Raw genomic sequence first — 16,779 nt, 5'->3', positions numbered from 1 at the left:
AAACCTTAGGAGAGTGTTTTGTTTGTCACTGGCAAAGTCGCTGGAGATTCCCTCAGTCAAGCGCTGGTCTGGATTTAGAAAAGCAACTTGGAGGGCTTTTTCTCCCCTTCTCTATTGAACATCAAAAGAACCCAGATTTCTGCTTTGCCAGTAAAGAAAAGAAAAAGCAAAGCCGTAATAGCTTGTGCAGAAGTCAAGTCTGTCATCATATTGATATATTATTACAGTACGAATCGAAATAGCAGAACGGCGTGCTTTTTCTTTCAATGAGTGCACCTGTATAGGGTACAGCATTTTGATGTTAAATGTGGTGCATTTATACGAATACTGGCTGTGTCAACATTTACAATAAAAATAATAAACAAAAATGGTCATGTTTTTTAAGTTATATTTTCATTAAAAAAAAAAAGTGTCATAATGAATTTCTCCGAATGTATCCAAATAATTCACCTTTATTTTTCTGACAATATCAGGTCCAGTTTACTATTAGACTGCATCTCAAATCGGTTTCTCATCTCAGTCATCAAGTGCCCCATCAACCTCAGTTCTCTGAGCCCCTCACTATCTCTCAGGGTTGTCTATTATTCAATAGCGCTCAATTGAAACTGAGTTTTTCCACCTCCATTACAATGTCACAATATAACCCTAAGAAACCATTTGCAGAATATGGTGTTACCAGCAATTCCAAAACATTGCACTGAACTACTGAATAGTAATCACAACGCAGTAAGCTATGTGATACTGTGAGTATGTTAAACATGGCCATGTTGTACCATTCTGTCATGAACTGTACCACTGTAGCCCACTGAACCATTGTACATGTAGTACCACTGCTAGGAGAATTTAGTAAATATTCATTTAAAACAGGTTGATATTTAAAAGAAATTCCAATTAAGTTCCTAAAAAAGGTAATTGGGAACTAGCTCTGCAAATATACTCATCATACAGCATTTATATTTCTAAGGTGAGAAAAAAAAAAAGAAAAACGTGTGGGAAAGACCAGCAACTGATTAAAGGATCTGATAACGTTAACAGCATTTCCTGTTAAGCAGGCAGACGTGACATTCTCACCTTTTAACATTAGCACATGCAAAAGCTTTAATGAATGCATTCCGTTGTGTTTGATTAACATGTCAGAGGGGCAGCACGTGAGCTGCTGATAGACTCATACCCAGACTGCACTGAACCTCCTTCTTAAACTCCAATCAGATCTGTGAAGCAATCTGTGTGAAGCCATGAGAGGGTTACACTCATTCAAGGGCATTCTGGCACTATATTCAGATTTTTATCAGGCCTGTCTGTTTCAATAGCCTTGATTTTGTTTTACCCCTTTTTAACAAGATATAAATACGTATTAATATAGGTGCCATCACTTTTAATTTGGCCCGCACTGTGTATTGTAGTGTGCAATTACAAATATCTTTAGAAATAGGTTTCATGCTGCACTGTAAGAGATGTGGATGCTACAGCTCTTACCATGAGGTGAAAGGGCAACCTCCTTTTCTAATGGCTGTTTGTGTGGGCTGGTGGGCTCCCCACATGTATCATAGCAATACTGATACACCATCATTACATTGAATGACCAGGGCTCACAACAAATGAGCTCCAGCATGAAGCCTTAGCGATGGAATGATAACATTTATCAAGCATGTCTGGAGTGCATATGACTCTTAAAACAAAACAAACAAAACAGTTATTATGGAAGCGGGAATTGTTTTTGCAACCATATGTAAATGTGTATAACTATGGGAAAAAATACAATACTGAAAACTATATTTTCTGACTGGTGAAGAAACATAGTTTTAACAAAGGTTAGCAACAAAGGTTAGCTGCTTTGTAATCAATAATGGCTGAAAGATACTGAAGACCAGCAGTCAAAGGTTGTCTGTGTTCCTCATCTTCAGTCAAAACTAATTTCACCTGCGTCTGTACTGCAGCCCATTGTTGTAGAAGGAACTGAAGAAGACCACGGCCCGCAAACAGAGAGCTGTCAAGTGGAGACCCTACAGGGGCGTGTTGGCTGTTTCTTCACCCCCTCCCATCCCCGTGGGGAAGCCAGGATACCCCCCTCCCCATGTGAGGAGGCAGCCCCTGAACACATTCCTAGTCTCCCTGCTGGACAGGCTGTTATTGGGGAGACACTGCACGCAAGTGGTTTCCTTCTAAAAATGTACAGCTGCACGTTCCGCTTCAACTGCTTTTTAATGACCACTGGCTACTGTGCCTCTAATTCAACACAGATGCCTCTGGTTTTTCCCGGCAACACCTTGGCAAAAACAAGCCAACCCCCTAATACTGTGTAATAGGATCATGAGCTATATAAAAAATAACATAATCATAGATTCAAATTCACAGATAAAATCAGGTACCTACCTACATGGTGCGACTATATCTGTGAAGTAAATAAACACAGAAACAGAACTTTCATTTTTTAATATCCAATGCTGCAGATTGGATATACTCAATAAAAAGGCCTGCGTGCCCATGCCTTATATTTGCAAAGAAACAATAGTATTATATTCCTGATTGATTCAGTTGACCGATAGGTAAATTGGCATGTTAGGTTGAGGGGGACTAAGACAGAGCTGGGCAATGCAGAATCCAAAATCAAGAATCCAGGCGCTTATTCACCAGTCACAAACACGCATTGCAAATGAGTGGAATCAACCATACATTGTTTTTTTTTTCTTCTAATTTTTGCAATTCCCAGGCAGGCTACAAGCTGTCCCGTTATTTTACCGTAGGCATTATATTCAGAATTGACCACTGAGACGCCGGAAACCAACAAAGTACAAAAATCTTGTAACATGTAAACTCAAGCTGTGCAGCACAATTGCTGTGCGTATGCTTTATTCAATTTAAATATCATTCATATTTTTTCAATGTGTAAAACACCCTTTACGCAGCCTATCTGGAGCGCTGTGTGTGTGTGTGTGTATACATAGATAGATAGATAGATAGCTAGATAGCTAGATAGATAGATATCATTATCATCATCATCATCATCATCATCATCATCATCATCTTCAGCCCCAAGATTCTGCCACAAAATCCTGTCTGCTGCGTCCCTCATCCACGTTGCTCCGGCTTGTTTCCTAATTTCATCTTGCAATCTCCCTGGAGGTCGTCTTCTTGGTCACTTTATATCTCTTGGCATCCAGTCTAGCATCTCCTTGGTCCAGCGATGGTCTGTTCTTCTTGCTACATGTCTGGCCGACTGCCATTTCAGTTTTTTTATAAACATACAATATAAATTCCCTGAATGTTGGCAGTGCAGTGTCACTTTCAGTACCGTAGATGAAGTTAAACAACTTCAGTATAAAAGCTGCTTCTGTGATTGGGTCTCTAATTGCTATTGAATTGGTGCAAAATCCAGGGGACACAAGCCACCCCATATCTCCTCTATGGAAGATTCAGTTTGAGTTTCCTGCCAATGGATCTAGGTAGAATCACACCAGACTGGACGCTGGCTGAAGGCTGGCTGGACGCTGGCCTCCCTGCACCCCCATCCTGCAAGCTCTCCTCCTGTCACACAACACTGGAGCTGCAGTCACAGCGAGTGCCTCCCTGTCATTCACAGGCAGGTCTATTAGTATCAGGTGAGAGATTGACGTCTTCTGAACACGATCCAAAAGAATGACAGAAGGAAACCGGTTTCCAGGCAGGTGCGGTTTGCTCCAGTTAAGATACAATCAATTCAGCACTCTCTTTAGGTCCCAATCACTATATTCCGTGCAGTGATTTGTTACTCATTAGCATGTTACTGTTAACATCTATTACACACACAGCGGTGAAGTTTTTCTTGCAAGTTAAGAACCATACTGGTCTGCTGTTCTGCAGTGCACAGCATCACTCTTCATTTGTTAACATTCTCCTTTACCGAGGCGCCAGATTCAGAAATTTAGGAAAACAAAATGGAATATACACAGATATTGCAAGAACTGTGCATATAAAATCTTGCACAGGGTATATACAGATACTGCAAGAACTGTGCATATAAAGAACTGTGCATATAACATCTTGCACAGGGTATATACAGATACTGCAAGAACTGTGCATATAAAGAACTGTGCATATAACATCTTGCACAGGGTATATACAGATACTGCAAGAACTGTGCATATAAAGAACTGTGCATATAACATCTTGCACAGGGTATATACAGATACTGCAAGAACTGTGCATATAAAGAACTGTGCATATAACATCTTGCACAGGGTATATACAGATACTACAAGAACTGTGCATATAAAGAACTGTGCATATAACATCTTGCACAGGGTATATACAGATACTGCAAGAACTGTGCATATAAAGAACTGTGCATATAACATCTTGCACAGTGTTGAGGGCTCTACTTTAGAGAATACAAGAAAAAAAAAAATCAGTACAATCCCAATTAGGATACAGTGTGCTACTGCTTCTTCAAACGGTTTAATCAGCAAATCAAATTGACAGATTCTGACAACTATCAAATCAATAGAAGATACAAACCTTCTACCGTTCTGGAAAACAAATGAACTGAACAGATATTCTTAGCCTGTAAGAAGCCACTGTACACATCAGATCAAATGTGCCAAACCCCCTACACTGTAAAAGGGCTACATTTCTTTATGGTAATGAGCCTTAAAAAGACACCGTTTTATAGAATTAAGAGTTATTTTTAAAGCAACAGCTCCTTTATTTATTTAAAAAAGGTTTTTACTTTAGCTGTGAATCTATTGGTGTGATTTATTTACACTCGATTTGAAACTATAAGGCTTCATTCAATTTTTTATCATGCATGATTAGCATGTTTGAATAAATAAAAAATAAAAATCATCACGACACCAAGTGCTGTCTGGAAAACCCATCCGCATTTAAAACTGAAATCTATTACATAAAACAGTCATGAACCGCTGCACATTTTCCACAATAACTGCTTTTTAAAGACACTTAGGTGGGGCTCTATTATTATAAACACACACACACACACACGTGTGTGGGATAAAGACATTCTCACGATTTCTTCCTTCAAACACACCAGGAAACAGTTTACCAAAATTACATAAAACAAGTAAAAACTGAAGCCAATACCTCAGATCACCCCATTTACTGTTAGCATTAATTTATTCCCTTACTGCTTAGTAAACGTAACCCCAGAGTACAATAAAAAAACTTAACTGCTGTTTTCATAAGCTAGTCTGTGTGTGTTAGAGAGTGAGTGTGAGAGTGTGTGTGTGCGAGTGTGATTGTGTGTGAGAGTGTGTGTGTGTGTGTGAGTGTGATTGTGTGTGAGAGTGTGTGTGTGTGTGAGTGTGAGAGTGTGTGTGTGAATTCCAGCTCATAAAGGCAGCAGAGGGATGCAGTGATCTCTGGGCACACAGGGCACATACCTGGCTCTTTATGATGTCATCGTCCCGGTGCAGCTGCAGCACATAGCCTCGGTGACAGGTCAGAGTGCACTGGTCACCGTTGAAGAAATCCCGGCTGACACAGTCCAGATCTGCATTTTTGATGAGCGGCTCTTGGCATTCAGTGGCCTCACAAGAATAATGAACGCAACTGGAAAACCAAGAAATCACTATTATTATTTTTTTTTTTTTTTTAAAAGGCATTACTGATGAATTCATATTATCAGAACCTCCACGAGAAATGCAGATTTAAGATTTATAGGTACAAATCTGAATTCCTTTTCAAGAGTACTGCAAGTAGCTTCAAATTACATTTTCTTATTTTTTCTCACTGTTCCTTTACTTTATAATAAAGTTGTCAATCATACTTATTATACTTAAGATTCTTATTTCAAATCACTAAAATATTGAGCTCTTCAGTTCCAGCTCCACCACCATCTACTGAACAGCAGTTTAAGCCAAAGTGGCAGAACACTTGATAGCTTTATTACTACCCTCTGTTGAAACCATGTGGGCAAAATGAAGAGCTGAATGTATCTCAGCATTAATCCAGTTACTTCTGTACTGAACTGATATTTCCAATAGACCTAGGCAGCTGCAGCATGCTGGTAACTCTGCTGTGGGGCTGATTGCAGAGAGACCACTCGAGTGAGTATGAACGACAACACAAAGTTATTAGGGAACAGGCAGCAACAGCAACTTCTCATCTACTGTGTTGTCTTTAAAATAGCTGCTTATTCCAAACTGAAGTATACAATACCAGCAGAAGAAAAAATGGAGACCAGTGATAACATCATTAGTGCAAAAAAAGACAAACAGGTTTCAAAACCATGGTTAACACCCTTGTAATTCAACACATCTCTATGATGTGTCTAATTGAAGTGATTAAGGGACTGCCCTGGTAAACACAAAACATTTCAATGAGTCATTGGGTTCAACATTTTTGTGGTTCTCATTTAGAATAATAAGAAATGTCTACATTAACATCTAGACTACTGTCAAATGAGTTCCAAAGAAAGGCTCTTTAGAAGTGTTAGTGGGAACCGCTGCTCCATTCACTGCATTGTGCCCTACGCACCTCACAATGGGCTCTGTGAAGTAGCTCAGCTTTCTTCTTGGTTTATAATTGCCAACTTGTGTCATAGAGTCCCTGTCTATACATGCAACACATGCTATTCAATCTGCTATGCAAATCCGCTACTGATGCAAGGTGGCCATCATTCCATACCATCCTCTACTGTTTCTGTGTGCCAAGTTGCTCTTACAGTACGGATATCTATGGAAACAGAAAGATATCTATATAGTTAGAATACTGACAAGGGCTTCAGCTGCTTCAAAATAATAATAAAGGTACAACCTCCTCATCCACTTCCTCCCTAAAGATCCTGGTATTCTATGTTCTCTTGTGTCACTAGTATAAATATTGTTTAGTGGCTGTTTGAATTTCAATAGGGTTCATTGGGTAAAGCAGGAGATTCCACTGGTGGCTGTATGAATTGACAGATGATTTGAGTGAAGATTTACCATTGCAGCTGCATTCCACAGAAATCAGACGGGTCACTTTCCACTGACCTCATTCTCAAACTTTAGAAACAGTAGACCTGGAGGCCACAGTGTGGTTGCATGATTGAGTGATGAAAGGTAATGTTTCCGTCTCTTTCGAATTGGAAGAGCAGCTAGAATTTACAAAAGGTGGCGACATTTCCAGCTGCCATACATCCTTCATCTTCCAAACGTTTAACCTTTTTAAAGTCTAAAATTCAATTGTTTTATAAGAGGGCACTTCAAGATTTATTTTTCAAGTTTTCTGTTGCTCTCTTAATTTCCATATTTTCCAGACATGAAGGTTCTGCCACAATTAAATAGATAATGGCACTGCTGTGGCAAGTCATACAGTAATACTAGAACCCCTGAGTCAATTATTTGAACAAGGGAGTTCCATTATTAGTGAGGACCATGCCACAGCAATGCCATCATCACTCCTATCTTACAACTGTTTAAAGTTACTTGCCTATTTACCCTTGTTTGTCTGCAGTCCACTCACTGAACTTTTTAAGGGAAGAACTCGTGCACCCATGAGAAGAGTTTCATCAGTAAGCAGCAGATTAAGAACAGGTGTCATTAATTAGTGCGTTCGTTATTGAGTAATAACAGAACGGTAGACCTCCATAGAAAACAATGGAAGAGCAGTGCTGGTTGATGTACAGTATAATACTGTCTAAAACCTGCCCCTTCATTTTCTTCCATCTTGACCTAGGAAGTAGTTATGTTGCTGTGGACCTACAGTGACCAAAGTGTGAGAAAAATCATGTCTACTTTATGGACATTATAAGTGATGTTACTTTGAAGAAATAACAGGTTTTTTTTTTAGTTATTGTGTCTTAGCTAAATTTAAGTTTAAAAAATGTGTCTGACTAAAGATTTGAAATACAGAAGTTGCATATCCCTCTTTAACATGAATGGCTTGGGACCCTATGACAGTTGGAAAGGTTATGCTGCACCTCCAAAAAGGATGAAGTCATGGGCTTCCCCTCTAATTGGGAGAGGCTGTGACCCTTCCGCTACGTTACTCAGTCTGCATCCTTTTCAAATGGAGACGGACCTCAGCCTATTCGTTTATTGGATAGAGACTGTCTTGAGCTCATTTTACACAAGACATCTCTTACGTGACTGGTGCTACTTTGATCTCTGTCGCTTCTAGAGAGGCCTGGCCACTTAGTGATCCAGAAACACAGGATTTCATCCAGAAGACTTTTAGAATAGCCTGGCTTACAAAATGTATTTGGACCTTCCAACAGTCTTCTTGTGTTCTCTGGATTGCATCCCATAAAGTGTCTTAAAATGTTATAATATTCATATTATACCTTGTACACATGGGATGGGGTGGGTGGCGGGGGGGAGGGGGGGGGGGGGGCTGATTTTAAATCAACGGCTGAGAGGGAGAAAAACATATACCAGTTTTTATAAAACTTACTTTTGAGCAGCATTAACTCTATTTTGTTTGTTTAAAGCCAGCAAAGCTTTTGTAAATCTGGAGGCAAGGTCTGTGCTTTGTTTTTGTTATTTTCAGATTTACTGGCTTCATGTTTGGATTTGAACAGTCTTCATTTACTCTTCAAGAACACCCTTTTCATTGCCGTATTGGACCCTCTTTGCAGATGCTCTCAAATTCATCTGTTTCATTCATCACTGCAACATTTACACCATTTACAAACTGACTTTGTGAGGTCAAATCATTTATTCACCTCTCCAGCTGGATTGTGATTTTGTTTTGTTTAAGTCCTTTAATATCTTTGGCAAAAGGGTTTTTTTTTCTCTTCTTTATTTTGCTACTTTGTTTTTCATCTACTTCATCTGGGATTGTTTGCAACACCGTCAGATCTAAAGGACTTGGTGTATTTGTGTTCTATGCCACTCATTACTGCCTGTAGAAAAACCGGGTTCATTTATCTGTTAATGTTACGTGTTTTTGAGGTATTGTGTTTGTTAAAGTAAATCGCAGAAGATACTTTATTCTGCTCTTTGTATGAGACAGTTTTACTTTTCATTATCCATTTTCCTCTCATTTGTTTTTATCTTTTCTGCTTACTTTCACTCAACAGTCTATTCATATTTATACTTTTCTATTCAGTTTCATTACTGGGGTTTTGTAATTGATTTATTGACATCAATATGGACACCGTGTATTATTCGTAAATTGGTACTTCTGACGCCCCTGCGTTTTCCTGTCGGTTAATCCGCAGTGTGGAGTAGTGCTTTGGGATCTGGACTCTTGGAGGGTTGTGGGTTCAATCCTAGGTGGGAACACTGCTGCTGTACCCTTGAGCAAGGTACTTTACCTAGATTGCTCCAGTAAAAACCAAACTGTATAAATGGGTAATTGTATGTAAAAATAATGTGATATCTTATAATAATTGTAAGTCGCCCTAAGAAATAAATAATAATAATAATAATCATTTTTATCTTTATTTTTTGGGGCCAATAATAGCTCCTTAGGGAGGATAGCGCTGTTGTTTATCAACAGAGTAGAGTGACCGTTACAGCTTATACTTACTAGTCCTGCCTGTACAACATGTTGATTGGATTTGCTGTATTGAAATGTTTTTATAACATACTTGTATTGCCAAAAAAAAAAAAAAAAAAATCTGCTTTATTTAATTTTTTTTGCTGGGCTTCAACAGAACCACAGTATCAGAGTTCCTCATATTCATATAGTCTCTTCTACCTTCATTTGACCCACATTTCCATTTCCTACATCCTCCACACTGTCCTCTACCTGTCAGGGACAGCTCTGTGATGTTTAGAATACCCTCCACACTCTCCTCTACTGGTCAGGGGACAGCTCTCTGATCTGCACGTGTGCTCCAGAAACTTGACAAATGGTTGCACATGTGCATCTAAATCCTCTAAAACTATTACCAAAAGTGGAACATAAAATTTAGGATTATGTTAAGCTACATTGTTAACAACTTTGGGGACCAGGGACTGGTGTAATGTAGAACTGCAGAACAACATTACAAGAGACAGATCTTTGGCACAAACAGCGCTCAGCATCTGTAGCTGATTTTCTATTTACCAGCCCGGCTGAGGGGCCACTTCTCCAGAAGGAAGTGCTTGGTGCGAAGGAGCTTCGAGGAAGCTGTTCAACTCCCTGCTGTATCTGCAGGACCTCGAGGTCCGGATGAGGTGCAGTTCTGTTTGACTCCGGAATGCCAGATCAGGCACTGCTGAGGGAAGCAGTGGGGCTGATGCAGTTCAAATATTCTTACAGCGCAGTTCCTGAGAGGCTCGTTTTTTTCTTTTCAAATGTTCTTCTTTCGCACACACTCAACTAAAGTGGCCCTTTTTTTATAAACTGTGTTTCACGTGTTTACTCTTTGAGGATACACAGTTGTGGAACAGTTAGTGTTGGTTTACTCCAGCAGAGAAAGGATTTACGCTGGGGAAAAGAAAGCTAGACACTGCCAGTCTGCCAGTGAGGATATACTAAAGTTGTATATGTTTGTTTGCAGTATCTCAACCATTTTTCAAAATGCAGCTATGTATTGCCTGGTTTCAAGGATTGTGAGGTTTGTAAAGGAATAAATCAGTAGAACAAACCAACTGAACAAAGTCTATAGAAATCACGTTGATAGAAAGAAAGAAATACATACATATTATATTCAGGTCTATCAAGCAAAATGCAGCCTGAATATAAAACCCCCTGCTGCTAAAATCCTAGTAGTGAAATCTGAAGCACTGGACACTGCCGGGCTTGGATGTAAATGAGACATGGAGGAATGTGGAGAAGTGCCTTCCTTCTAAGACAGAAAAAAGGTTGGTAATTGTGAAACAGTGAAGGCCCCCTGCTCCTCCTCAAAGTATTTCTGGCTCGCCTGCCTCTCTGAGTTCAGTCCAGTTCTCAAACAGGGATCTGGCTAGACATCCTTGCGCAGCTTTCATCTGTAACTTGATCTCACACACTTCAGGGCGCCAGATACATACAGAATACTATTGTCAAAACCGGCACTTTCTTCTACTCTTATTATTAGGGTTACGATTGTTAGTGTTCTTATTAACACCACAAGCTGAGATTGTAGTAATAGGCTACTAATCAGACTGAGATCATTGCTACACTCGTTAGCTGGCACAGTTTGAGTCCAATGTACTTTTGCAGTGTTGTCTGCCTTTATTTATTTCAGTTCACTGTTGTGGCTTGTGTGCCCTCCACCTCCCACCCAGTGCCCCTTCCAAAAGATCTGCTATCATTTATGGCAAGGGGAGGTTTATTAAAATTTAAAGTTACATACCTACTTCCATATTCCCTACTGGGGATCATTTTCGTTGCCTCCTAAGTGAATTAAGATCGAGAGTGGCCACCCAGGATAAATACAATCACGGTCCAAGCATTAGATCAGTTTAAAAAAAACAAAACACAATATGCTTTTTCTGCTCCTACATCTGCACAATTCGTTATACATTTCATACAATTTAGTAAACAGCAGCAAGGTAAAGCCTAAGACAACTTGACAGATGTTTAGCACCTTCAGCAGTGTAATGTATTAACCAAGTGTGAAAAAATGGGAAAACCACAGGCAAGCATAAAAGCTGATGATAAAAATGTGCAAATCCATGCAACATGTCATGGACAGTATGTTGCAGGATCAAATCCCACCTAGCAATGTACAGTGCTGCTCATGAGTATCACCTTATACCGTATTTTCAGGAGACTGAAATACAGTGGAACTGTTACGAAGGTACCTAGTAGCAAGATAAAGCTTCTTGAGAATGTGATTGGAGTCCTGAACTTGGCACAGGCAAAGAATATCCAAACATACAAGCTACTGTCTCCAAGGCCAATGGAGGATCCACCAACACCAAAATGCAAAATGGGTGCTGTCTATTGAAAATCGTAATCTGTTGAAAACATAACATGGCACATGTATTGTCTTGTACTGGAATTGAATAGATGTTTAGTAAACAGTTAAGTTGACTAACTTGTTAATAACTGGTAAATGTAAAGTGACGTTCTAGCTATTGGTCCGCACTGCAAATTCACTAAAACCATCATCAGAGCGGAAAGAGAGAGTAAAGGGCCCCTTTACCAGCCCAGACACACCCATAAGACCCCCGCTCACCTTTGCCCCGTGGGACTGTAGATCTCATCGTTCTGGCAGCTGCTGATAGTGATGGGGTCAAAGTTTTGGAAGGAGCGCAGGGCCACCCCGGAGATGGCAACATACGCGGATGAAAAGGCAATGGTGATGGCTTTCGTCCGATAGAAAGGCAGGCTGAGGTCATGAATGACTGGGATGACCAGGGGGTTGTTCCGGCAGCTCAGAACCTGGAACCCTGTTAAACAGAATCAGGAGAGATGCACTCTCATCAGGGTTCAAGCTGAAACCTTCATAAAAGATCATACCATTGCAAAAGCAATGAATAGTACAGCATAATGGCATGATGAAAAGCAGCAACGGCTTTGTTTGTGAGATGCCTTGACAGGCAATACAAGAATGATGGACAGGAGTCTGCCTCCTCTCTGTAGCTGCTCCTTGACTACACCTCTTACCCAGGTCGTGAGTCTGATCCTTGGTATCAACCAGCTGCACTGTAATGCTCTTCTGACTTTGGTCCATAAAGCTGGTCCCATCTGCAGCCAGGTGAATAATGACTGCAGCTGCCACCATTGGATGGGCAAAATAAGCCTATTGGAACATTACAACAAGAATATTAACAGTAAACCACAACCAACATACATAGTAGATCCAAGACTAACTCCTCTACAGTGTAAACCCACCGATCCCTCTACCACTAAACCCCAATAGAGGTGCAGCTGTTTACAGTTGTGTGACAGCCGCATTCCATTAGCTGCTCTTGGGAGTCATAATTGCATCATTTATTGCCAACAGGGGTCATTATTGTCTGCTGCTTGGCCGCAAGTTTAAGACACATAATCTACTTAAAGTGTGAAGTACAGACAGAACTGCCAGTATCCTGAAGTTTGCTTGATTTGTTCATTGAAATGACACCCCAGGGCTGCTTCCCATACCTTCAGCCAGTAAGTGGACCTCATCAAGGACTGCTGTTGGGCAGGATCCCCACAAGGGAACCAGGCATACTGGGAGACCCCCTCACTTAGATCAAATACTTTGGTTTGGCAAACCTAAAAGAAAAACAAGCAAACGATTAACACATCCTAAATAGGGCACTATTGGAAAGACAGCATGTCCTTAACAGCATGTCTTTGAAGCAGGTTTTCAAATACAACACTAAAAAGTTTAGACAGATGCTGCTTCCTGGTAACTTGCCACTTTCGGCGCTGTAGCTCAGCATTGCCCTGTTTGTTCACAGAGCACTTTTACAGTTTTACAGGGTAATAATGTTTATGCTTTAAAGTAGTCAATAGATGCTCAATTATAATGTTACAGTACTAGAACAAATTTGTCAAAGACTGTACGGGGAGGAAACATATGCAAGCAATACCACATAAGCACAACTCAAGCCTTCAAGTGTGTTATTATACATAGAAAACGGCTTAATTATTATTTTACAAAAAAAAAAAAACTTAAAATGATGTTTTACTGAATGTGTCCTTCCGCCAATGTAAAACTGTGCCTATGCGTTGTCTGTAGAGGGGTACTAATGAAGTGTTAATGACCAACGAGGAGGATAATGACCTGAAGGACTGGGGACTCTCAACAGCCCGAAGGCAGCTGACCACATTGAAATGAAAAGACATCCCAGGAGATTGATTGGCATTTTACTGTACGATTCCACCTATCTGCATCATGTGTTAAACTAAGAAATAATTCTGAAAGGAAAGATGAATATCTATGTGTCCCGTAGCTCTTCCCCTCCAGCTGTTATGGTGGTGAATTTCACTTTAAAGCTGCTGACCCAGGCCATTCATCTTCACCCGTCCCGACACTGTGACCTGTCCTTTCCTGTTGAGATCCTCAGAACAGCTTGGGGCAAGTCCCACCCAGGAAGAAACAAAGTTCAACAAGTTTCCTCACATTGAACTTTAACCTTTGTCTACCACCGGCAGACTCGAAGCAGAATATCGAATTTCACAGCACTCGGTGTTAGAATCTCGTGAGGACAATAACAACCCAACGCCAGAATCAATGTATTAATCAATGTATCCAATGATCTGTTCTGTCTACTCTAATTCGGTGTAACATTGTTTCACTCTTGACTGCGAACACCTAGAAGTTAATAAATGAACAATGCATCCCCGAGTGGCTCACCTGGTAAAAGCATGGCCGCATGGTGTGCAGGGTGATTTATACCGTCAGGTGAGCGCTAGTAGAACAAAACACGTGCCTTTGAAATGTATATGCATTGCATTTTAACTTATTAGTCATAATGCAGCCCTGTCACATTTCAACAAATCACAATCCAAGGAGGTACAGCTGAAGGCCTAATTTAATTCTTTCTATCCTGCTACAGGGCCAGCCTTTCCAGCATGTGTGCTCAGCTGCTGCCTCCAAGTCGCCGTGGGGGAATCTCAGTGCTTTTGTGGCAGAGCCATACCAATACTTTTGTAACAAGTGCAGTACAATTCTTCACATCTGCAAAGCAGCTGGGCTCTTGGCTTTTGCATCTTGCCCCAAGGATAACACCTCGAACTACGCACAGCCGTTAGAGTGCCTGCTGTGGTGTCAGCTGACAGTGAACACCCAGGTTATCCCCAATCAGAAGCCCAGTCTTTATTGCCTAGGCCCACAAGCAGGTATTATTTATACATTTCCTGCTGTGCCACTAGAAGCTGCAAAAGGGATAGGATGTCAGCGTGTGCGTGCACCGGGATCAAAGAAGCTATTTTCCCTGCTTCAGTAAATCTTGACTCAGATTTACTGCCTCAAGGTCTGGTCTAGACTATCAGGTATAAAGCAGGGGGCACAGAAGAAGCAACAATCATTTGTATCTGTGTGATAAATGTTAACCATTTGCCTGGTTCATAAATATGAAGCATGTATTACTGTCAAGGCTACTCTACTGAACTGCATTAAACCTTAAAGTCAAATTTCTACAGAGAATTCCGAAGTTAATAAATCATCCTCAAGTCACATTGGCATGAAAACCAAGTAACTAGTGTCAATCTTCAATTACATTGTGTATAGTAGTTCAACTAAAAGTTATCAATTTGAAATGATCCTGTAAATTTAGTTAATACTCATCATCATTAATCATATGAATAATTTTCATAAAGCATGTTGGTGTACTCTTGGGAAAAGCTTACATTTTAAATATGTTGATGAAATTCTCCTAAACTACAGTACAGCTCAGTGGATCCAGTCCTGGGGAGGTGTTTCCTCAGAGGGTTGTGATCCCTCAAGTCTGAGTCATGGTGAAAGGGGTTCCAGGGTAGGTGTCATGCAGGCTCAGGCAGAGCTGTGTACATCAGGCCCCACTTAGAGACAATGTCTGACGATAGTAAAACTGCCCCTATGGGGGAGGACCAGGAGAGATAGCAGTGGCATTATTTTAAAGCTCGTCTCAAGGGCTTTTTAACAAACAATATAATTGAAGTCATTGACATAAGGACCTAAGCAACACTCCCTGGTCCACTTGAGAAATAACTACCTTTAGCATTTAGTAGAGGCTGTTGTAACACATTTGGCTGAATTACAGCCATATGGGCATCGTCCTGTATTATGTCAAACGTTTCAACAGGTTGCTAAGGTAACAGAACAGTGTGTGGTAATTGGAAAAGCATGCAAGGATTTTTGAATGTATATGGTGGGAACATTGGGACAGAAAGGCATCCAAAAACCTGGTTTTCAACATTAGATAGCTCCCTGCTTACTTAGTTTCAATATGTTTCCAGCTCATGGATTTACAAGTTCATAAACCTTCAAGACATTTCCATATTACTTTGCTTGAACAAAAGTTATTGTATTTCTTGCTCTTATTGTATTACTTGTATTGTAACACTTGAAATGTATTTGCTTACGATTGTAAGTCGCCCTGGATAAGGCCGTCTGCTAAGAAATAAATAAAAAAATAAAAAATATGTTGAAAACATTTATACATAATGGGGAACGGGGAATACAGCAAGCATGCCTGCAGACTGACACAAAAATCATGTAGCCAACAACTTGATATTTATGGTTTATTTATCTGCACACCCCTGATCACCCAATACCAATCCTACAGAATGAGAAAACACTGCAGGTATTTGTGACTTGCTAATATTTCTCTTAGGTGTTTCTACTTGGGATGGAAAAATAATTCAATGCAATAAGAATGTTGCTCACCCCATTCCCACCCCAAATGGATTCCATTCCTGGCCCATCCTAAAGAGCTTGCAGATCAGAATCTCAGCTAGTTTAAACCCCACTCTACCTCCCCCCAGAAACCCCCTTTCATCTTAATCAAAACCACTTCAAGAATGCAAACCCTTTATTTACCATGACAGATTGTCTTTGTTTGTCATTTGCCAATGACAGCCAAGCATCAGACAAAAGAAACAGGTTTTCAAGTGCACAGCCATGTCATTGAATAGCTGCCACAAAACCACAAAGTCTGCACCAAGAGTTCAGCTCAAGTATAATAGATTAGCACTGGCACGACCTCCGGTATCAGAAGCAATGCTTTGCAATGAACTCCCTAAACACTAAGGTGGTGTGCAATTGTGTGCATGATTGCAGCACTGAGAGATTATCCCATAAATATTTCATAATCTTAGGAACAGATAGTAAATTATGTTAGGAGACACAGAACAGTGTCATATGTAGCGGGTAAATGCAGTCACATAATTTGGAGACCATCTTTACTAATAGCCCACAAGCGGTCCTGGATAAAGAGTTGGGGACCTCTGGCATAGATCATGAAAAGCTCTAAAGGAACTTATTGACTTTGTACTGCTCTCATATAAAGTATACTCTAGTGGTTTCCACAG

At 40.3% G+C, this 16,779-nt stretch overlaps 1 protein-coding gene across 1 annotated transcript in view; it reads right to left on the bottom strand.

Annotated features, from left to right (window-relative positions):
- The window catches only part of LOC117396810 (pappalysin-1-like), a 177,283-nt gene that overhangs the window by 50,668 nt on the left and 109,836 nt on the right, over nucleotides 1-16,779 (bottom strand). The window contains exons 11-14 of the mRNA XM_059005357.1: nucleotides 12,922-13,035; nucleotides 12,442-12,577; nucleotides 12,011-12,224; nucleotides 5,376-5,544 (exon numbers count right to left, since the gene is read on the bottom strand). Of these exons, the coding sequence (XP_058861340.1) occupies nucleotides 5,376-5,544; nucleotides 12,011-12,224; nucleotides 12,442-12,577; nucleotides 12,922-13,035 (633 nt within the window). The remainder of the gene's footprint in view (nucleotides 1-5,375; nucleotides 5,545-12,010; nucleotides 12,225-12,441; nucleotides 12,578-12,921; nucleotides 13,036-16,779) is intronic.

This window comes from Acipenser ruthenus, chromosome 31, assembly GCF_902713425.1.
Source record: "Acipenser ruthenus chromosome 31, fAciRut3.2 maternal haplotype, whole genome shotgun sequence".
NCBI classification, from domain to species: Eukaryota; Metazoa; Chordata; class Actinopteri; order Acipenseriformes; family Acipenseridae; genus Acipenser; species Acipenser ruthenus.
The sequence above is the reverse complement of the archived record's forward strand: the minus strand, read 5'-3'. Positions and strand labels throughout refer to the sequence as shown.